This window comes from Lagopus muta, chromosome 3 (assembly GCF_023343835.1).
Source record: "Lagopus muta isolate bLagMut1 chromosome 3, bLagMut1 primary, whole genome shotgun sequence".
Classification (NCBI taxonomy): domain Eukaryota; kingdom Metazoa; phylum Chordata; class Aves; order Galliformes; family Phasianidae; genus Lagopus; species Lagopus muta.
Window position 1 is genome coordinate 37,875,535 of NC_064435.1, and position 23,033 is coordinate 37,898,567.

Below are 23,033 nucleotides of genomic sequence, written 5' to 3' on the forward strand. Positions count from 1 at the left end.
AGGTGGAGCAAGGATGAGTTGGGCTTTTTAATAGGCACTAACTAGAGCAAGGATGCAAAAAAGGATTTCCTGAATCAAATGGAATTCACATAGAGGGGTAGATCATGAGTGAGAGAGAAGCTAATGCATAGAATTGTTTCTGACTGCAACACTGCATGCAGCTGGAGCTCTGCCTTAAAGCTTAAGCTGAAATCTTGAGACAATGAGGAAAGGTCACTGTGCTATTCCCACATCTTACTTTGTGCATTCTCAGATGAGCCTGGCAGATTCTATTAGATGAAACATGCAAAGCACAACTTTGAATTTTCTATATATTTACTGTTAAACTATATTTAATATGTAGTACAATATACAGTAAATAGATATTAAAATGTTATTACAAAAATTACTTTGTAATTATTTGTAGGTATGATTATAATACTTTATAATTGTTTATAAGCATTTCATAAATACAAGAAATTATAACATAAATGTTCACTGTTTCAGATAATGGTTCCCCAGATAGAATAATCGTAAGAACACAAGTATGTTCTAATTTGATATACTGAAATAATTATTATTAAACTATTAAGTATTATCAAAAAAAGACAGGGTTCTCCTAGAAGGAGTCAAGTGGAGGGTCACAAAGATGATAAAAGGCCTGGAGCGTCTCCTCTATGAGGAAAGGCTAAGCTGAGCCTGTTCAGCCTGGGGAAAAGAACATTGTATCACAGGTGTATTGCAGTTATAGTCCACTACTCTCCCTGCCTGCTCAGGCTGGGGAGATATCCTGAACCCTGCTGTAAACAACAAACAGCATAGCAAAGCCAGCTGTAAGTCATTAATCCAAGCATTCAATTACTAATCCCATCAGCCTCATTTAAAGCACACTGACAGTTACATATCCAATTAACTGTTGCTATAGAAAACAAAATTGCTTAGAGATATTTGACAGACAAATCTTGAACAGCCCAGCAGGGATACAGAGTGAATTTGTTTAATTAGATCGTGACTTTACCTAAATTGAGCATTTACTGTAAGCCCTGCTGAAAGCACACAGTGAAATCTCTCAGAGTTAACAGGTCATCGCAAAAGAACATCACTGTGCTAAATGTTTTGTTAAAAGCACTGCACTCTGCTGCTTCCCCAGGGAGAAGTCTGGCATACCCTTGTATGAAGATTGTCAGTGGTAAACATTCTCATAGATATCAATGTCTTTATGCGTATGAATCATAGAATGGCCTTGGTTGAAAAGGACCACAATGATCATCGAGTTTCAACCCCTTGCTGCGTGCAGGGTTGCCAGCCACCAGACCAGGCTGCCCAGAGCCACATCCAGCCTGGCCTTGAATGCCTCCAGGGATGGGGCATCCACAGCCTCCTTGGGCAACCTGTTCCAGTGCATCACCACCCTCTGTGTGAAAAACTTCCTCCTAATATCTAACCTAAACCTCCCCCATCTTAGTTTAAAACCCTAAATCTGTCCCGTAAATCTCCTGTCTTAATTTAAAACCATTCCCCCTTGTCCTATCACTATCCACCCTCACAAACAGCCGTTCCCCCTCCTGTTTATACGCTCCCTTCAAATATTGGAAGTCCACAATGAGGTCTCCGTGGAGCCTTCTCTTCTCAAAGCTAAACAAGCCCGGTTCCCTCAACATTTCTTCCTAGGAGAGGCTCCTATATGTGTATGAGCATATGTGATCTTTGCCTCTTGCCTTTCTGCTATTCCTTTTGTCCTTCCACAGTCCCAGTGAGTGTTACTAAAAGATTGTGCAACAGTTCGTTTTCTGAGTACATTACAATGTATGCATTGATGTGCACCCAAATTTGCAGTGGGGTCTACATGCAGACCTCTGACCAAAGATCTTTATGATTGCAATCTCTAATTGCAGCATACTGAATTATGAAAGCTGTTCCTTCACTCCTATGAGGATCTGCATCCTAAATCTTTGATTTAATGTCTCTGCAAACATTCTAAAACAATTATTTGGGTAATGCTTTTTTTTCTCTTTTGTGAGAAGAAGACAATGGCAACAGAAGTCTAAATGACAGGTGAATCTGTCTCATAAAAGCAGTTGAGTCAGATAAGACACATAAGCATTTCTTAAAATATAGACAACAGTATTTTTCTGCCATGATCTGCAGTGTAAGTAGATTTTCCAGTGGGGCTTGCACATTTCTCCAGAATTCCATTTTCATTTCTGCAAATAACTAGCTGAGAAGTGTGTAAAATGGGGCTGAAATTTCTGCTGCACCACGTTTCCCCATCTAAAAAACTATTCAGAAGAAGAACGGGGTTGTATTGTACTTCTTGTTAATACAGCGTGCTGTGACAGCTAATGACACAGTTAATGTGACAAACTCATTCTCAGAAAGCAATTAACTCATTCTTTTCCTGTCAGTCAGAAAAAAAGCTGTCAGCTTCCATTTGAAGAGGAGTAGTAGAAACTAGCTGAAGCACAGAACCTTTATGGGAACCCATGCATACTTAAATTTTGGATCAGCAAGATCCAGAATACAGGAGATGTTTTGCTCATAGATATCTACCATACTGAGTTTTTCCATAGCAGAAGAGAGCAGAATTCCTTGAATGGGGTTCTTGGACTATATGAAGAATAGTGCCAGTTGCTCCCCCTGAATTACCCAGTAATCTCTTAGACGCAAGGAGTTTCACCAGCACTACATAAAATAAGCCTGCTCACTGCATCATGACCATTCACAGCACATAGATACCGCCAACACCTTTTAAACATAAAGCTACCAGCTTTCGCTGTTCTAGCACAAGCTCTTGTCTGTCCTCAAGAGGTTAAATTCACTGGTGAGGCCTGGCCAAGAGAGACAGGTCATGCTGATGTAGCTGCTCTTCTACCTTGTTCAAGGAAATGTGAACACCATCATCAGTTTTCTCAACATCATAATGAAAAGAGCAATTAAATCACTAACTGACATTAATCTGAGACAAAATAGCTAAGCATAGCAATAGGTAAAGAGAAATACTTCCCAGATAAATAATTTTCTGAGTAATAGCCCTCACTACTGAAGATACCTGTCCCTCAAATTACCGTATAGCTTTGAAGAGATCTGTGAATCCTAACACTGTTAGTACACTCCAGTTGTCCTGGTCTCCTGGTTTCACTGCTTCCTGGCATCATCATTTTTTGTTTGGTGATTTTCAGGCTATTTAGTAGTTAAAGGTCATGCTTTGAGAATGCTCCAACTACTGTAAAACATAGTAATAAGTCTTCCTAAGTGCCCAGACATCCATCAGAACATCCCCTTTGCCTTCTGCTCTGTACTGTCTCACTGTTGTTTGAGTCCAGAATCCAGCTCAGAAATCCCAGTCTCAAAAGTGAAGTCCTCCCTGAGCAGCAATACTCTGAGCATTCTTCACCAGGCTAAACCAGCCCAGTTCCCTCAACCTTTCGCTAGCCAGAGCTAGCCAGACTGCATGAGAAAGGAACCTGTATGTCTGACTAACTTATAAAAGACACCATTCTCCTCCCCAGTTTCTCCTCCTGGAGAATGTAATCATTTCAACCTGGGATATAAAGCCACCTTTATTTTTGACCTGCCTGTATACATGAGAAAACTTCATAATTTTCTCCTCTGCTCATTTGCCTAAACCTGTCAGCAAGGCTTCTGTTCATTTTTTTGCTTGTGAAGAGTACAGTGAACAGAAGCCACATTTTTCCAAATGGCATACATTTCTAGGGATTTGGAGTTCTGTAGCTTGAATCCTTTAAATGCTTTCAGGGACAACACTGATACAATTACACTATCATGGATACGACATCTGGGTAGTACCACGTCATCAGGAGCACAGCCTAGGTACTGGGTAGGGATGCACTGCAAGCATCTCAGCCATGGAGTGGCTGAAATTAGTTTGGTTAGCTGTGTGATGAAGTATACTGAAACTGCTAGCAGAAAAAAAAGCGTAGGAAAGGAGACCCTGGTCCAGTAATTTCCTATTACTGTTGGAAGGATCATGCTTACATCTAGAATAAAATAAAAAAGTTTTGTGAGCTTTGTTTCTACGTTTATAAGGTATGGAGACACCTCCCTCCTGTCCCTATCAACTTCATCTTGAGGCAGAAATGACTGGCTTCACTGTGGAGCTTAGTCCCTCCTGGGTGCTCACTCATAGTCTTGAGTTTTGGTCAAAGCTGTTAGAAAAAAAATAGTTACCTGTCATACATTAAGTACATGCTGAAGATTTAATTTCATTGTAATGAATTAATAAAACCATTACTTTGATTACTTTTAGGTTAAGCCTTAGATGTCTGGTGAAATTTCAGAAAGACACCTTTTACCTCTACGGATTAGAAGCATGTTTTGATGCTACTGGGGAGGCAGTTTGAGTCTTCTCTACCCTTCTGAAAGCTAAAATATCTGGAGAAGAGCTAGGGAGTTAAGGTTGTCAATATTCTCTGTAATAAGGGCATCCCATATTTTACATTATATCCCATCCTGAGTTACTATTAAATCAGCCACAGATCGATGTTATATACTTCTTGTTCAAGTCCTACTGACCTGGACTTTTTCATTTTAACTTCATTCCACAAATATCACTGAACACTAGTGGCCTGCTGAAAGCTCCTTTTCCTTTTCCCAGAAGTCCAGCTCTGTTCTTGGCTGCATTAAAAAAGGGGTGGCCAGCAGGGAGGTGATTGTCACTCTCTATTTGGCTCTTGTGAGGCCCCATCCGGAATACTGCGTCCAGGCCTGGGCCCCCAGTACAGGAAGGACATGCAGCATTTCAACCAGGTTCAGAGGACAACTAAGATGATCAGAGGGCTGGAGCACCTCTCCTATGAGGAAAGGTTGAGAGAACTGGGCTTGTTCAGCCTGGAGAAGAGAAGGCTCCACGGAGACCTCATTGTGGACTTTCAATATTTGAAGGGAGCGTATAAACAGGAGGGGGAATGGCTGTTTATGAGGGTGGATAGTGATAAGACAAGGGGGAATGGTTTTAAATTAAGACAGGAGATTTACGGGACAGATTTAGGGTTTTAAACTAAGATGGGGGAGGTTTAGGTTAGATACTAGGAGGAAGTTTTTCACACAGAGGGTGGTGATGCACTGGAACAGGTTGCCCAAGGAGGCTGTGGATGCCCCATCCCTGGAGGCATTCAAGGCCAGGCTGGATGTGGCTCTGGGCAGCCTGGTCTGGTGGTTGGCGACCCTGCACGCAGCAGGGGGTTGAAACTTGATGATCATTGTGGTCCTTTTCAAGGACCCAGGCCATTCTGTGATTCTTACCAGCCCTTACTAATAGTTCACCATAGTTAAATTGTTTTTTTTAAATCCCCATATTACTTTATGACGTGATCTGCACAACATTACTTGTTGATACTGACATAAAAATAATTTTGACTGTCTGAAATAATATTTTTCCACAAATTCAGCAGAGATCCAAGGCACTATTAGTGTTTGCAAAAATAAGTTTTCATTTTGTTTGTCTATATTTATCAAAGCACGTTTTTGACGCAGCACTTTGCAGCATGTGAATGCTTAAGTTCTAAAAAGACAAATGCAAGTCATCCAGCTGTCCAGTAAAATGACTATTTATCAACCACTTTATTAAAGTAATTTCATTCTACCTTTTCCTTTTCATTTTGAATTTACTTTTGGCAGTACATTTTTAAGTTTTAAATACTTATAATATATGAATGCTTTACTAATATGCTGATACATAATTAATAACCAGGCATTAAGAGCTGCAGAATATAATAATCATTATTCATTATTAATATTTAGTTAGAACGTACATTGCAGCTCAAAGGTCAAGGTACATCTTGTTACCATTCACCTCACCTGTTTGCAAATAAACATCTTCACCTTCTCAATAACACAAAGATTAAAAAATTAATGCTAGCCTTCTGAATTTTAATTACAGGAAATTCAATCAGCACCTCAAATACAGGAAAGTCAATCAGCACCTCTCATAGAGCTGTGTACTTGGCTTCACTGGCTGTAGCATTATTTGTTTTGCTTTGTTTTGTATTGTAATGCAGTCAAATATTGTAGAAATTTTAATTATTGTATTTTTACAATTATTTATGAACTGGAGCTTTTGCTCCAAGCCATTTGAAGTTCACTGCACAAAATGGGAAGTCTGAAACTATGGAGAAGTTGCCATGCATACAGCAGCCAGAAGAATAAATTTCTCTTGGACAACAAAGTTCAGCATTTTGAAAAACTGGGACAGATGGTGACAAAAAGCCTTATGTGTTCATGGTTTCCAGATGTTTAATCAGTTTCTAAAAAAGCAATCAAGTCTACCTGGTGGTGAGTGGAATGCAACCTATTCTAAGAATGCAGGGTATCCTCAAACTTCCTTGTCACTTGTATAACCCTCCCTTACTACACTGAAGCCTCTAAGTTAGGTATTAATTAAGTTATTAATCACCAGATGACAGAGTGACAGAGCACTGGAACAGGCTGCCCAGAGAGGCTGTGGAGTCTCCTTCTATGCAGATATCCAAGACCCTTCTAGATACCTACCTGTGTGACCTACTATAGGGTACCAGTTTTAGTAGGGGTTTGGACTCAGTGATCTCTTGAGGTCCCTTCCAACCCCTGCAATTCTGTGATTTTGTGATCATCCCAGTCTTGACTACATATGGAATGACAACTGGATGGTCAGGTCAGTATAAGAGCAGGAAAGCTGTGTGTTTGCATACTTGCGAAGGATATGCTTTCTAAAAGGTATACTGCAGTTACCTTTAGGCTTGCAAAGTTCTGGGTGCAACACAATTCCTTAATGACGCAGTTTGCTTTGAAACCTTGTCCCAGTAAACAAGTGTCTCCACTGGTTTGTTTCATAACTGGGTGTTCAGCTCTGAATCACTTCACGTTCCTGTCCCGTAACCGGTTGCATTTCTTACATAATTGCTGGTTACAGCAGAACATGTGCTTCAAGTTAGCTTACCCACTTACGCTGCATTCATTAGCTTCTTGCTGGGAACTACACTGCACCGAATCTTTGAGATTCTGCTTTCAGCCCTTAAGACTGTACTTCAGTTTCACCTTTTTGTGCGATCTAAACAGAATATGCAGCGACTAATTGTGCATTTAAGTACAAAACTCCTATATAAATGGTGTTAGCAGTGAAAGGGTAGAATTCTCTACCATACTTATCAATGTGACTTCAAATTACATATATTTCTGGTACCCTCAGTGGCAGAAATGAAGAATGTCCAGTGGCTACTCAGAAGCTGTAATCTAAGATTTGAATTGCATTTGCAACAGAAGTATCTGAATGAGAGCGCTCTGTGGCTCTCTTCAAATCCATTTGAACAGCTTCCCTGTGAGCAAGATCTGTGGTATCACTTACTCAAAATGCAAAGTGCAAAAAGTACTGCCCTCTTTATTTGCTTTTTTATATAACCAGCGTGTGGAAAATGTCACGGTGATCATGACAAACTGAGATGATAACAGAAAAAAGCACGAGTGTGAAAGCTCAGTAGAAACACCAATTTTTATTCAGTCTTTCACTTCTTGTTAAAAAAAAAGAAAATAGTGACATGACAGCAGTGCAGGATTGTGAGCTTAAAGCTGTGTGAAAAACTGAGGAACCACAACTCTCATCTTGAAAGGGTGAAGCAATGGCAGTCAGTTTTGCTGTTTTACATGGAGATATTTACGATTAGCATCCCCCTTTTTATTCCCATTCCAGCGAACACGGAAGCTGGAGATCAGTCATTTGCGTTACAAAAGAAGCAGTATTTCATTTCACACCTACAGCCAGTCCACAGTAGAGGGAGAAAAGGCAGCAAGTGGAAAGGAATCTCCAAGCTCTTGACCAGGACTGTCCCCAAGCCCTGAGCAAGATGCCATGACTCAGGGCCATCCATTGCATTTTGGGCCAGGAAGGCTGTGTGACAGCATGCTTGTGTATCATTAGGACAGGATGAGAGATATTCATCCTCACTGCTAGCACCAGACCAGCCTGCACTAGGCTCGTCCATCTCCTCCCAACCCACCAAGCCAAGCCCAGGAAGGTGGGCAGGGCTTAGCTGAGCCATGGGTCTCAGTGCACAGCAGACAGAGGGTGCAGACAAGGCAGCTGGGCAGCAGCGGTGAGCATTGGGTGTGGGGACAGGGCCTGGCAACAGAGGGGTGCGGGGTACATGGGGGTATACCACAGCAGACAGGGCCTCTCTGGGGTGGCTGAGGGCAGGTGGGAGGCTGGTGAAGGGTTTAGGGATGAGCTTTGTTGTTCCAATTGAAAACACAGCCATCTGAGACAGCTGTCTTGTTAATAAGTTGAGCCTCAGCAGTGCTGGCGCACTGAGTGTCTATTATTGGGCAGCCCACGGGCTGTGGGAGGTGGCATGGCGTGTGCCTGATCAGCTGGGGAAAGGCCCGAGCCATCCGCCCTTCCTGATCCTGGATGATTCCTAGAAGTGACTCTCTGGGGACACAAAGGTTTTTGTTTTTCTCAGTTACTGGCAACTATTTTTCTTTTCACTGTTTTGAGGAATACTTGTGCAAATACAAAATTCAGCATGGATCTTGGACCTTTTTTGCCTGTTTGACAGCATGCAACCAATATGTTTCAGTAACTTAAAGCTTACCATGAAAAGGATGTGTAAGCTACTGAGTGCCATACAGGAAAAGGTCTGGTCAAAATATGAGAAAAAATACCAAGATTCTAACCTGTAGGGTCATGCTTTCCAGCATGTTGGTCATTTGCTCACAAATAAAAATATGGTATGTCATTTGCAAAATATATGCTGCATGGATAGATTTTTATTGCCCAATTTATGAAACAGCAAATCTCATTTTATGCTGAAGAGCAAAATTGTTCTTTGTAAGGCTGATATCATTCCAGTGTTTTCAGTCCTCTTTTTCTTCAGTTAAATCAATTCACTATGAAAACAAACTACTCTATAGCTGTTGCCACGGCATTCATGTATAAGATGCATATTAACGAGCCTAAAAATCTGTAATAATATTGAGGACTCTGGAATGAAGCATCTGGAGTGTAGGATCTAGCAGATGATAGTTATCTTAATCCTACAGGTAAGAAGCTGCCAGCTTTTGCAAAAACAAGTCTTTAGATTTATTTTGTATTTATGCAAAAAAACAATGTAATTGAAATTGCTCTGTGAAACTCAATTTCTTTTCGTAGGCGATATCTCAGTGCTTTTAAGTGCCAATGTGATGTTGTATCCGTAGATTTTTAAAACAGAAGAGCAATCTTTGTGCCTGAAAAATCATGTTCAGATGCATCCTGAAGACGCTGAGGTTCCTGGCATTATCCGTGTATATACTCTTCAAAAGTTTCATCCAATGCATATTTCCTCCATGCAAGAAGTCTTTTGCTGGGGAAATAGTGCTTATTACTGGAGCTGCAAATGGGATTGGAAGGCAGATTGCCCTACATTTTGCTCCTCTGGAAGCAACCTTGGTTCTCTGGGACATTGATGAAGAAGGTAACAGAGAAACAACCAGATTAGCCAAAGAAAATGGAGCTAAGCAAGTGTTTGCCTACTACTGTGACTGCAGCAATAGGGAGGAGGTCTATGAACAGGCAGAAAAGGTAAGTTACAGCTTCTGGTTTCTAATTTTCCTTCTTGCTTGTGATTTTCTGCTTTTTTTAGACCTGGAATCTTAGAAACTATGCATTCAGTAAAGGGAGGTAATCATGTACGATGATGACTGTTCTCTTATTGACAAGTAACTTCTAGATTGAACTTAAACTATTTTGTTGTAAAGTAACTGGGTTTAATCTGTTCTGTTGAGACTTACACATTTCCAGTATTCCTTGTAAGGTGGCAACTTCTTTTATATTAGAAGTGTGGTATATGGCAGAGATTAATGCTGTGAATGAATTTGCTAGCCTTCTAAATTTCTGTAAGATGTCAAGAAACAACAACAAAAAAGGAATAGAACATTGTAAGGGGGGAGGTCCCTTTGTAGCAAACTGCAAACACCTTACCTCATTCAACCTGTTCTATCTCCTCCCCTGAGCAGGATGAAGAGGGAATGTGAGTTGTGATCAATCCCTAATGCTTTGTTTCCGCCATTCCTTCATGGTCACTCCCTTCCCCTGCCCTGCATGTATCCGGAACTGCAGCCCTCATGCTCAAAGTACTCTTTTAGTTGTACTTGCTAGCAGCACTCGGGGGCACACATGACCAGCTTTACATGGAAAAATAATTTCTGTTGGAGCAGTTGGTGGTAGAGGTTAAGAACCACAAGTGGCTTCATAATACAACTTGCACAGTGTGATCAAGGACGTATCTATCATAATAACACACCTGCAGAGATGAACACACTCTGGCCCCTGCTGACCCACAGTGCTCAAGGAAAAAGATCTTTGCAAATTATTTCAGTATTACAGGTCAGGTTATCCTCACCATGTGTGTCTCTTATTATTACTCCTACAATTGCAGTCCATAAAAAGAATTCCAATTATTTCAACATTCTTAATATCAAGATCTTAACATTATCATCTCCCAGCAAGTTGCAGGATCAGTCGAGCAACTTGTGATCAGCACTTCAAATGTGATACTTGATCCTTATTCAAAATGATACTGAAATCAAACTGCCATTCTTCCAGAATGCTCTTCTTGAAAGAAAAAAGAAAAACAAACAAACAAACAAAAAACACTTCAGAGTTCACCAAGATCAAATATCTTTTAAAAAATAACATTTTAAATTGGCTTTAATTCCCTGTTGCCATAAATGTTGACTGCTTCCTGGAATGACATGCATCAGAATGATCAATTTAAGTTCATGTAAGTAATATCTCTGCTGGAATTTTCCATTGATGGTGTATATTTTGAAGTAAGTAATCTCTGTTCTCAGTTTAACAGAGACTCAAATTGTTCTGTGCATTCAGACGTTTCTCAGCCTCCAGACACATTAAAAAGGGCTCAACCTGCAGAACTTGTTGCATCCATACTAGTGGTGAGAACTCTGACATGCACAGACTGACCTACAAGTAGAAACTCAAAGAGCTTTTTCAGAGTCCTGAATTGATGTGAAGGTGTTGAATTACTGTTAATTCTACCAACATCTTTTCAGGTATTGTTGTGAATTGAACAGTCATATAGGGGCCAGAATTTTATTTTCTTGAAGTAAGATCTATTCAGCCAGGAGCATCCTCTACCACTGGAAATACATGTAACTTTTTATTAGTAATATGAAAAGACTTCAGCTTGGAAACAGGAGATAAACCAATAGCAGAAAAGTTAATTTATTTGGTTTTGTTTGAGAAATTCATTGCAGAATAACTTAGGTATGTTCCTATAATGGAATATTCCTATAATGGAAGCTTTATTTCTAGCAAGCAAATCAGTGTACTGAAGGAAGAGAACTTAGAAAAAAAACTGATAAAAAAAATATTAGCAGATTTTTGGAGTCAGAAGTGTCGACCTGGGAACTCTGAGGGAAATCTGATATACATTTCATGAGTTACAAATGCATAGGTGATGTATTGCTTACAACAGGTTTCAAACCCAAGAGCAAAAATAGCAAATATGCCAGTTTTAAGTGAGAGGACACTAAGAAACTACAAACCTGTCATACAGAAAAAAACTGATATAAATGATAATGATAATTTTAAAAAATAAATAAATAAGAATAGACACCTGAATAAATACACAGCAAAGAATGATCAGCTTGAGTTTTGTTCCTGCAGGCTCCTGTGAAAATCAGAAATATTTTGGAGTTCAGAAAGCAATCAGACAAATTCGGAGGTATGGGGAAGGAGGAAATAATCATTAGCATATATTAAATAGAAAGATACAGGCACCATATCTGGCTCAGAAGGATCATAAGCTGCAGAATGCAAAAACCTGTGGCGTGCACTGGAGGAGACCTTAGTGTCCTTGTCCTTTCTTACTGCTTTCCCCCATGAGCCAAGGGCTGAGAGCCTACAAAGACCTTTGATCTGGCACACTAAAACAGTTCCTATGTACCCATGTTTCCAGTACAAGCATAAACAATTGTAACTGTCACTAGACTTCCATCATAAATGAAGCACAGAAGGCAAGTACACTTTCTAATATTTTTGTTCATCTTTTTTTTCTTTTTTTTTAAATTCAGGTTAGAAGAGAAGTTGGGGATGTTACTATTCTAATCAATGATGCTGGCATACTGCACACCACAAAGTTTCTTGACACTCCAGATGATGTTTTTGAAAAAACCTTGAAAGTCAACTTCCTGTCTCAAGCTTGGGTAATGTATGTTTTTCTTTCCCAAGGGCCTGAAATGCACAGCCAAATATTTCAGGCAGATTGGAACACCCGGTTTGGAAACGGGTGGGAAGGGCCTTGACTGGGGAGAATTCATTTTTTTAATCATCCTGTAGTTGGATACACATCACATTGACAGTTTGTCCCACCATCTCTCAGTAACATTCACAAAAACCTACCTGTTCAGTGTGCTAAACACAAAGTCTTTGTGCACCTCTACTGTGAAACATGTTCTTTCTGTATCAGCTGTGGCTGAAAATACTGCTATGGCTGCTGACTTTTCTACTCCTGATGCTTGCAGACATAAGACAGCACTGTCTAGCATTAAGGACACATACCCATGCTGTTTGTGTTGTGTCAGACTTCAGGTTGTGCTTTCATTCCTAGTCAGTGTCCTCTTGATGTATGTAGAAAACTGATCTAAATAGTATGTGTTTGCTTTGCTTTGTTCGCTTTCCTCTGGGGGAATTTGATGCTATCTAGGGTCTCAGTTGTCCCTTACGTGTCTCTGTGAGGGAGTGCTACCCTTGCCCCTCTTGCAGTTGTACTTCACACGCCTGAGCGCGCAGCCTGCATCAAGGAAGAACACAGTGCTGCAAAATGCCTCACCAAATGGCACTCCTCAGTGGAAAATCATTGCAGGCAAAATCCTCTAATCATTTTCCAGCCCACAGCGCCTCATTTTTCCACATACCGGAGACAAAGGTGATGGGAGAGATGTTCTTCTTGGCAGGTCTGAAGAGACACAGAGCAGGAGGACAGCGACTGTGGGCCCCCTCACTAGAAAAGTGCGTGCCAGGCACTATCTGCAGTGGAGAACACACTGCAGTACAACTCAGCTATTGAAAAAAAAACCTGTAACTGCTCCCATCTTTTTTCATCTCTTCTGTCTCGTAAAACACTGGTGTCCTCCTTAGATAATTAGTACTAACCATCACGGCAGTTTGAAGTAGTGGAAGTAGCCAGGAAGTAGTTTACAAACAGGGCTTGCAGCCAGCTGAAGTGTGCATTGATGTGTTGGCTTCTAGCTCCCTCTGGTGTACACATCTTTACTAATAGTCAAAATACTCGAACTGTGAGCATCCACGCGCAGAGAGAACAAAAACTTCATCGTTTTTTAATAATACAACTTTAATGCTGACAGATCTTCAGCTGGGGACCTGTCATTCAAAGAAATGTTGCCTCTCCTTTATGAATTCTTACTGCAGGTCACTTTGGTGCCTTGCAGAATTACGTTCCAGAAAGTAAATCAAATTGTAAAATCTAATTTGGAATGCAATAGTTTTAATGCATCTATCTGTTATGGTATTTTTTATGTGTCTCTCAGACTTGCAAGGCCTTTCTTCCTGCCATGATCGCCTGCAATCATGGACACCTGGTCGCCATGGCTAGTGCAGCAGGACTCTTTGGAACCTACAGATCGGCAGGTTAGTGTCAACAAATGCTATTAAAAATTATGTCTTTGTGACAATACCTTCTCCTAACGATCTCAGAAATGCTTGGCTTAAGCTGTTTGTACTGACATATTAGCACTCAGGAAGAGCATGGAGATAGAAAGGTGTATCAGCAGGTAGTGGTATATGGAAGAGGAATACAGTGATGTGTTGCCCATTTGGCATGGGAGTCACTGCTGATTTTACTAGCTAACTGCAGCCTGTCTTATCTCTGCAGAAGAAGCTTGTACACGTGCAGCAGGAGGGAGCCCTGCCTACAGGCTGTCTAACAACTTCTGTTACTAGTTTTTCTGCTGATGGATGTTTAGAGTCCTGAAAATATGTGGGTTATACCTGGAACTACACACCTAGCTGGAAAATGTTTTTCAGATTCAGAAGACACTTGGCAGAATTTGCAATAAATTCTTTCAAATTAATTCTTTCAAATTAACTGTGTTTTAAGCTATGTAACAGCTCTGTATTCTCAGCTGTTTCCTTCAGGAGAGCTGGCTGCTACATCCTGACTATTTCATCAGCATGTGTGTACTGCTCAGACTCTCTCAAGCCTTTCTGACTGTAGCTCTGAAGTTGCTCTGTGAGAATGTGAATTTCACATCAATAAGTGTATTTTCTTTCTTCTCCTAGTTGATGGTGTTGTTTTGGTGTATATTTGCCACCTATTATCATTGGGTCAGATTCTGTGTTGAGAATGGGACAAGTCTAGTTTTTATCATTTAACCATAAGGCCTATGACGTAGGCCTATGACTTGCCTATCCAAGTGTTATAACGTTATACACAGCAGCTGTGCATGTTTAGATTGTTTGTTTCCACCTCCTGTAGGCAAGTTCTGAAGAAGAACAAACCCCCTGATAAAATCAGGCCCAATGTAGGCCACACTACACAGGACCTTACATGTTCAAGTTTTTATTGTCTCGAAGGAGATTCAATGTGTTCATCAAGCAGTAAAAATTAGACAGGATTCAGTCTTCCCAGGCAAATAAAATAGTATTTATAGTTGCAAGGCAATATCAGAAGGAGAAATAATGTGTTGAAGCAGTATTTGTAAGTAGGGTATTTAGGTTGTACCATGAGAAATAATTTTTACTGGCACATAATATGTGATATCAAAGAGTGAAGACCATTCTGAACTAAAGCAATGCCTGGCTTGCATATGAGTGTCTGGGAGTGGATATAAAATGTTAAGTAAGGCCATCTTATATCCCTCTACAGTTCACTGGAAAAGTCTTCAGGAAATTATTAATCTTATCCTTAGACACATCTACACCAGTCATGGTCAGGACCATTGACATTAAGAGTTAGTATCATCAACATGTGTAGCATCCCTAAAACACTAATTCAAATCTTCTAAGTCATAACAAATTAGTACAAGGTTGTAAGTAGTATTACAAAGCATTAAATTCAGTATATAACACTATGGTGTTTTTGAGATATTTGGTATGTTTCTTTGTTTCTCTGCTTCAGATTATTCTTCTAGTAAATTTGCAATCATTGGAATGATGGAAGCCATTGATTCAGAACTGGATGAGGCAGGAATACATGGCATTAAAACTACAATTGTTTGCCCCTTTTTTGTGAATACCGAATTAATTAGAGGTATTGAAACTGAGTAAGTAAAACTTACATTATATATTGTTTCATAAGTAAAAAGTCATCACTATTCTTATAAGGTTGACTTGTTTTTAATTTAGTATTTGGCACACACACAACTGTATCTCTTTGCTAAGAAATCCAAAGTTTGCCTGTAATTAATAGCTGACATGCGTCAGAGACTGTGCAACGACCTTGAAATCAGGGAATGGTTAGGGATACGTGGCAGTATTTTAGGCAAATTCACTTTCCAGCAGAATGGGCACTGCTGATGTTATTTGCCCCATGTAATTTTGGTACTGTCATTACTATTATGGCTGCTAGGATATTTGTCACCTGTCAGAAACAGTTCTCCAGTATTAGCAGATATTGTACTCCTCTGAGAACAGCTGTGGTATAAGTATCTATGCTGCTGTATTGTTCTAGTGACAGGACAGGCTGCAGGCACTGATTCAGACATTGCAGCAGTGAATAGCAAGCATCCTTGTTTTTTCAGCACTCTGTTCCTGCACCCACCACTCATCATCCTGTAAAGGCATCTATTATGCAGAGCTCCTGCCTGGAAACAGGCCCAATCCTGTTTATTTAGCTGCCAACCCAAAATCTAAAGTAAGAAGGAGGTGTGCAGAGGGCTGAAATCTTATGCGTAGAACATCATAAACCACAGATGAGCTGGAATTTTTCAGTGCCACAGACAATGTGGGCATTAACTTCACTAGGGTCTGAGCTGGCCTTGCACAAAAGTTATTCATCTGTCATTAAAATTTGCAACATCACCAAACTTTTTTCTATTTGCTATGATTATAGAAGCAGGATTGAACAAGCAGAACAAGCAGGATTGGACACTGCTTTCCAGGGCTATTTAAAGAGGAGGAGATAAATTCTTGCATTAAATGATTTCTGTGTTAGAATACATCTCAAAAGTAAAATATTACAATTCCATAATACTGTATTTCTTGTTTCACTAGGCACCCAATTTTACTTCCTATTTACGAGCCAGAGTATGTAGCCTGCAGGATCATAGATGCAATTCGAAAGGAAAGGATGTATCTGTTTATGCCTCCAACTTTACACCTTTCTGGTTTGAGAACGTAAGAACATGTTTCCCATCTTCTATCATTTCCTTCTTTCCTTTCCCATATGCCTCCAAAATCAGCAAGGTGGTTTAGTTAAAATTTTCCTTTACTTAGCATCCTTGCAGTCAAACCAGCTATAGGTAATCAGTTACAAAGAAACAGTTTTGATAGTTTTTAATAATTTAATGGACTGGTATTCCTCTGACACCTTCTGTCTCAAATATACTTAAGCTACAGTTCAATGTAGAAATCAAAAATGTCCATGGGATGGTACGCTGGGAGCACTGCCTGGACTAGAACTGTCTGCTTACAGTAACTACCCCCACCAATGCTGGGCTTTCCACAAAACTGCTTGTTTTGTATTTATTTTCCCCATTTCTAATATGGGAGTACCAAATGCATTATTGCCAAACGTGAGAAGTAATGTGCATGTGTTATGAATTTATATTAGTACAGTGCATTTTTATTTCACTTTATTATTATTTTTTTTAAGCGAGGCTAACTTGGTGTTTGTCTCATCAGTTTAATTCCCAGAAAAATCACACTGCTCCTGCAATCTTACCTGGGGTTCTACAAAAGCTTGGACAAGGTCATAGGTCGGAAGAAGAAAAATTGAAGCCATAGTATTTTCAAAACCTCAAGTGCCATCAAACTGTTTTTTTCGGTAAAATCAATTTTTCAGCTCGTTCCTTCTTTGACAGAAAAATTGCTTCTTGTATAATCCTTGACATCACTCAGCATACAATATAATTCTAAATAATTGTCTTTTAATCACTGATTCTCAGCCATAACCCTCTCTCTCATTTTGTGACAGCACGCTGCTTACATACTTATCTGAGCTCTCAAAAATACTCAGTAAAACCAGGCATAGATGCTTGACTTCATTTCTTACTCTTTGAATTCTCAGTTTCTGAGCATAATTTCAAAGCACAGGAAAAATACACTATTGTTCATGCGTTAAGAAAAGCCATAAAAAAAGTTTAACGTCACTCACATTTTAGGAATCTTAGAAGACCTAAACAAGGTTTAGTGAATGCCCCCTCCCTGGAAGCATCCAAGGCCAGGCTGGATGGGACTTTGAGCAATCTGATCTAGAGGGAGTTGTCCTTGCTCACAACAGGGGGTTGGAACTACATGATCTTAAAGATTTCTCCCAAACCATTCTATGATTCTGTATCATCAGTTAGAATAAACAAACCATACAAAATTGTTCCCAGTAGCCCCAGTGTGCTTTATCTTATATTAAGCAACCAAGACACCTTTCATGGACTGTATTGCTTTCAGAGACTGAAACTTCAAGGAGATAACCTGTTTGTTAGTGTGAAATTTGTGAATCCTAAAAGAGAAAAAAAGTTGAGGTAGAAGGATTGGTGCAGTTATGGGCTGACTCTTGAGAAAATCTCTTCTTGCAACTGAATGGAAGTCACTCCATCTCCTTCAGCCATCTCTCCATGTAAATGAAGCCAGAACAAAACAATCACAGGGGAAAAAACATTTAAGGAGAAGAAGATATGGAATTAGTTATGCCAAAGTATGCTGGTACTTAATAGCTAAAAATCAGGTCTTATACAAGCTTTTGGAAAATGCTAACAGAGTTTACATGACAGAAGATAAATTTCCAGCCCCAAAGAAGGAATGTATGAAGCACAGTTATAGAATTCCACACTGAGGAACTAAAGACCCCCCTAATTAATTACCTACTGCCTGGGTTTGTCACCATATTTGTACTTATCTAACCCCATGCTCAAGTGCTTCCTTTCAGCTGCAGGTTTCCATTAAAGGACACACTTTCACTAAACTGTACTTTCTGAAATCTCGCATTTTTCAAATCACACATTCATTCAATACATCCTTTGAAACACCCTGTGGATATTTCCCCTATGAACATTTTGTCTGAGAGCAGCAGAAACCTGTCTGAAATTTGGCTCTTTGGAAAACTAGGTTCATTGGTTTGAAAAACTCCCCATCGTTAAGATAAATGTCCTTTTCTTCTGACTAATGAGACAGGAACAAAGTCTAAATTGCTGCCTGTGAATAATGATCCTATTTCCTCAGCTGAAAATAAGTATGTGAATATTGGGATTCCTTTAATCTGAATGAGTGTTGTAATTTAGTTCTCAGTCTATGACTTTGTTTCAGTAACAGTATGAAATAGCATGATGTGTTGCTTGTGAACTTATTGTGAGCCTGCACGTGTTTGATATATAAATTCATTTCTTGCGTGGAGAGCATGAATGGGGTTTGCAAGGTGAGAGGCAAACAGATGAAAACCTTCTGTAAAATGAGGCTCCCACTTGAAGTAGTGTTCTGTTAGGGACATTGAGATTTGGTGGACTGATGCTCATTAAAAATCTGGTGTGTCAGAATTAAATGCTTGCAGCCAAAGAACACATTGGACACAATAAGAATGAAGAATAAGGTATAGGAAACAATGCTTTATTTTCTAAGCTGCATTCCACCCACTCTGCACAGCCACTCTGCAGAGCCCTGTCCTCCATGGCTGCACTCTGAGCCAAGAGCTCTCTTTGGCTCCATTTCTCCTGGCTAATCAGCTTGGCTCAAGAAGGAATTTATAAAGCTTATGCTTTCTAAGGCTCACAGTGATTTGTTAGATCTTCTTATCGGCCTTAGAAATCAGTAACTCATTCTTTTCTGTGAAAATATTTCATTACATATTTGTACAGAAAAGAGATGTGATAGATGATGTCATACAACCATAAAACTGCAAGCCAAAACCTTTCTATTAATGTCCAGAAGACACAATGGGATGCTGTTCTGGGCTTTTAATAAAAAATTATCAGTTTGTGTTTTGAAACACAGTCTCATGCTTGAGAAGCATCGCTGAGATATTGGCAACTCATCAGAAACGTATGCTTTCCCCTTTGAGGCTTTTGCCTGGTTCACTCCACGCTCAAAGAACGTCGCCGGGGAAATGCTGCTGTTACTGAAGCTGCAGCTGGGACTGGAAGGCAGCTCATCCTGCTCTTTTTCTCCCTGGGGAACAATCCTGGTGAAACTGTCGACGAAGAAACAAACACAGCACCCATAGCAGCCCTAGACTAAATCAACCTATGTAGCTGCATCAACAGAGAGATGATTTGTTATATCAGATAAGATATTGCTTTTCTCTCTTACTTCATAACCCTTAGTGAAATATTATTTCTTAGAGTGTATTTTGTGTATAGAGACAGTTGTAGAATCATGTTTCTTATAAATATCAGCCATATTCTAATTACAACCTTTCTGAGCAAAGTAGTATTTAAATAATTGTAGGTCATTGTGTAATGTTAGAAATCCTTAAATAAACCTTAGTAGCATCCACACACAAATGCAATTGTGATCTTTTGGATATTTTACTGTCACTGAAACATCTGACACTGCCTGTGACACTGCCTCAGACATGGCTCAGCTCTCCTGGCCATACACAGCCTGCTATCAGAAGCTTGCAGTCATTTCAAATAGTACATTATTTTGCCTTCTTAGAAAGGCCTCAGGTGACGCTGTTCCCCCAAACAACATAATGCTGGACAGAAGTATTCTGTTAAAATGGCTAACTCCGTGATTATATCCATTTCCATTTAAGCTAAAAGGGTCCCCATAGTTCTGACACATTCCCAACCTCTTGCTGATGGCCAGCTGACTTTTCCCAGTATAATCCTGAGGGAAAGGGACCAAGGGATCCAGAAAAAAGAGAAGTCCATCTGATGTTTCCTGCTGCCATTCTTAGCACAACTAAGTTAAAATTGTTGCTTTTGTTTGGAAGCAAAGACTCCTTCCCTGAAAAATGCTGCTTAGTGAGCTGCTTGATCACATTAAGAGGCAGCCTTCTCATATCGCTGCATGATTCCCTTTATTGATGTGTATTCTCTCACCTGAGTGGTCCCACAGCACTCAGTGCTTTTAGTCTCACTTGGGCTTGGCCAAGTGAAGGCAAAGTGGCAGACTCAGTCTATTGGCTTGGTTGCCCCACTGTTTTATGGTGGCATGAATTATAGAATCATAGAATCCTTAGAGTTGGAAGGCACCTGCGAAGGCCATCTACTGCAACTCCCCTGCGATGAACAAGGTCATCGCAGCTACATCATGTTGTCCAGGGCCTTATCCAGCCTCAACTCTAATTCTAGAGAATCCCTTTAAAGCAATTTATTTCTGTGAGCAAATGAGGAAATTTGAATGAATTCCCTATACTGAATGTCTGCTAAAATGCCTAAAAATGGACTGCGGAGCCCGTGGCCGCCTGCAGGTGGCAGCCCCGTCCGCAGCGGGATTCGGCGCGCTGCAGGTGTCTGCAGCAGCCGTGCCAGGGGCTGAATCCGCGTTAATGCTGCATTAACGGCATCAGCTTTCTATTCATTACAAACGCACCAGTTGCATATATGATTCTATTAAACCGGTATTTTCCACTAACGTAATCTCTTCACGCAACATCGGACAGGCACGTACTCCTCTTCTCCCATCTGTGCAGCACATAACTGCCGGGATGCACGCACAGCCCCACGGACACAGGCGCGATCCGCCCGCGGCCGCCTCCTTCACTTCGCTTCGGGCAGGCGGCGGTCCCTGCAGCCGGGGGGGGGGATACAGAACTGCTGCCCCCGGGCGCAGCGGGGCTTACGGCAGCCAGCGAGGAGCGGGTGTCTTTTATCCCTTTTTTCCTCTATTCTACTTTTTTTTTTTTTTTTTTTTCTCTTTTCCTCCTTTTCCTTTTAACTTCTTCCTTTTCCCCCTTTTCCTTTTTCTTCTCTCCATTTCGTTTTCTTTTTTTCTCCTCTTCTTCTCTTTCCCTCTTCTTTCTTCTTGCATTTTTCCTTTTTCCTCTTTTTCTCTTCCCCCCCCCTTTTTTTTCTTTTTTTCCTCTTTGTTTTCATTTTTCTTTTTCCCTTTTTTCACTTCTTCTCCTTTTCTCTTTTCCATTTTTTTTCTTCTTTTCCTCTATTTCTCTTCCTCCCTTTCTTTTTCCTCTCCTCTCCTCTCCTCTCCTCTCCTCTCCTCTCCTCTCCTCTCCTCTCCTCTCCTCTCCTCTCCTCTCCTCTCCTCTCCTCTCCTCTCCTCTCCTCTCCTCTCCTCTCCTCTCCTCTCCTCTCCTCTCCTCTCCTCTCCTCTCCTCTCCTCTCCTCTTTTCCAGCTGTCAGTGGTTTCTATTTCCAACTGAGGCACTCATTTTTACCATGCGAGTACTCACCACTGAAAAACACTGAGGGGGCAGTTATAAAATGCAGTACAGATCTGTACAGCAAGAAAGCAATTTAAAGTAAACGTATTTCTCTTGGACTATTACAACCCTGTAAGATCACAAACACAGCTGTTGCTTCAATGGTCTTGCCTGAGTGTCACTATAAACTTGCCTGAGTGTGCCATATAAACAGTGTGCAGAAGGGAGCTGCTCTCTATTGAATGAAAACATTTTTACCTTGAAAGCAACACCTCTTTGTGAATATTCAGAGTTTCAGTGAATTTTTTTTTTTTTTTTTTTTTTTTTTTGTGGGCCGAAAGAATTTGGAAATCCGTTCTGTGTGTCAGGAAACTCATGCAGACCTTATAAAGTAACTCATAGCCATTTGTGTTCCTGGCACTGTTCCCCCCCTGATGTGTTTGAGGGCAGCCATAATAATACCCCCAATAAACTGCCAGCCTGGCAAAAAGATAAGACTGAGCACAGCAGTGGAATCAGATGGGCAAATTGTTACAAAAGCCACGTTTGAAGTGCAGTAAGACATTTAAAAAGATATGCCCAGAATGCTAGGGAATCTACAAGATTAGACGCAGTTCAGAGTGAGGTTTGGAAGTCCTTGGTGACATGAAATACCAGGAGCAGATGAGGCTGCTTGGCACATGCAGAGAAAAGAGAAGGATGAGCACAGAAGAATATAAGGAGAGCTCTGAGCATCAGCTGTGCTAACAGTGAAGATACAGTCATGAACACATAACATAGTGTCCTCCAAGACATGCTCAAAAAGCAAATCACTGCACTGTAATGTCGTGTGTGTAGGCTCTACTGCAAGAGACAGTTCCTATCATGCTTATTCCAATGCAAGTACCCGTTGGATTACACACTGAGGTATCCTGATGTGAGATTTTCACCTGCTGTAAACACAAGGACATCCAGGTAATGGAGCAGTGCTGAAAGATAATGATGTCCCTGTGGTCCATATTCCAGTGCTCAGGAAAGCTTTGTTCTTGCTTCTCCTGATGCAGATGAAGCTTGTGGAGAAGAGCTACTTTACCAAATCCTCAGAAACAGAAGGAAAATACATCCTCATGCAGTTAACAGTGCTTTGGTACACCTGCCTGAGGTCGGACACTGAGACAGATGCAGTCATCTGTAGGCTCCAAAACTCTCTGTACAGTATGTGGATATATTTTACTGTCAGATCCAAGCCACAGCAACCATGCAGATAGCCTGGAACTAATGTGCAGCTCTCCAGGGCAGAGATACCCACTGTGTGCCTGTGACCATAGGCAATGAAATCTTTGTACACTACCTATCTGCTCCAGTCTTGAAGAATAAGCACTTTCTCCCAACCAAATTAGATCCAGTTTGAACACCCCATCAAATAGCTTTGTGATTCTTCATGCTTTTACTTCAATTTCCAGTTGAAGGCATGAGGATTTCACAGCGCGTTACAGCTCCTGATGTGCATCATGTAGCACAACAAAGAGAAAGGGCTTTCCCAGAAACTCTGGCATCCTTTGCAGTTGCCCAGTCAGGTAATACTGATATGGA

The 23,033-nt window shown here is 40.6% G+C and overlaps 1 protein-coding gene across 1 annotated transcript; it reads left to right on the plus strand.

The window, feature by feature from the left end:
- The first annotated feature begins 9,205 nt into the window (after positions 1-9,205).
- On the plus strand, positions 9,206-19,679 carry LOC125691046 (epidermal retinol dehydrogenase 2-like). The gene is made up of 6 exons (XM_048939954.1): positions 9,206-9,529; positions 12,043-12,174; positions 13,519-13,618; positions 15,108-15,252; positions 16,202-16,324; positions 16,832-19,679. The coding sequence occupies exons 1-6, from the start codon at positions 9,206-9,208 to the stop codon at positions 16,923-16,925; spliced, it is 918 nt and encodes a 305-aa protein (XP_048795911.1). The 3' UTR covers positions 16,926-19,679.
- The last annotated feature ends 3,354 nt before the right edge of the window (positions 19,680-23,033 follow it).

What these genes read in the sequence shown, in the direction of transcription:
- LOC125691046 (XM_048939954.1), top strand. Translation starts at nt 9,206, where the DNA reads ATGTTCAGATGCATCCTGAAGACGCTGAGGTTCCTGGCATTATCCGTG. An exon ending in TGGAACCTACAGATCGGCAG is followed by an intron (nt 13,619 to 15,107) that starts GTTAGTGTCAAC and finishes TCTCTGCTTCAG; the next exon opens with ATTATTCTTCTAGTAAATTT. An exon ending in CACCTTTCTGGTTTGAGAAC is followed by an intron (nt 16,325 to 16,831) that starts GTAAGAACATGT and finishes TTGTCTCATCAG; the next exon opens with TTTAATTCCCAGAAAAATCA.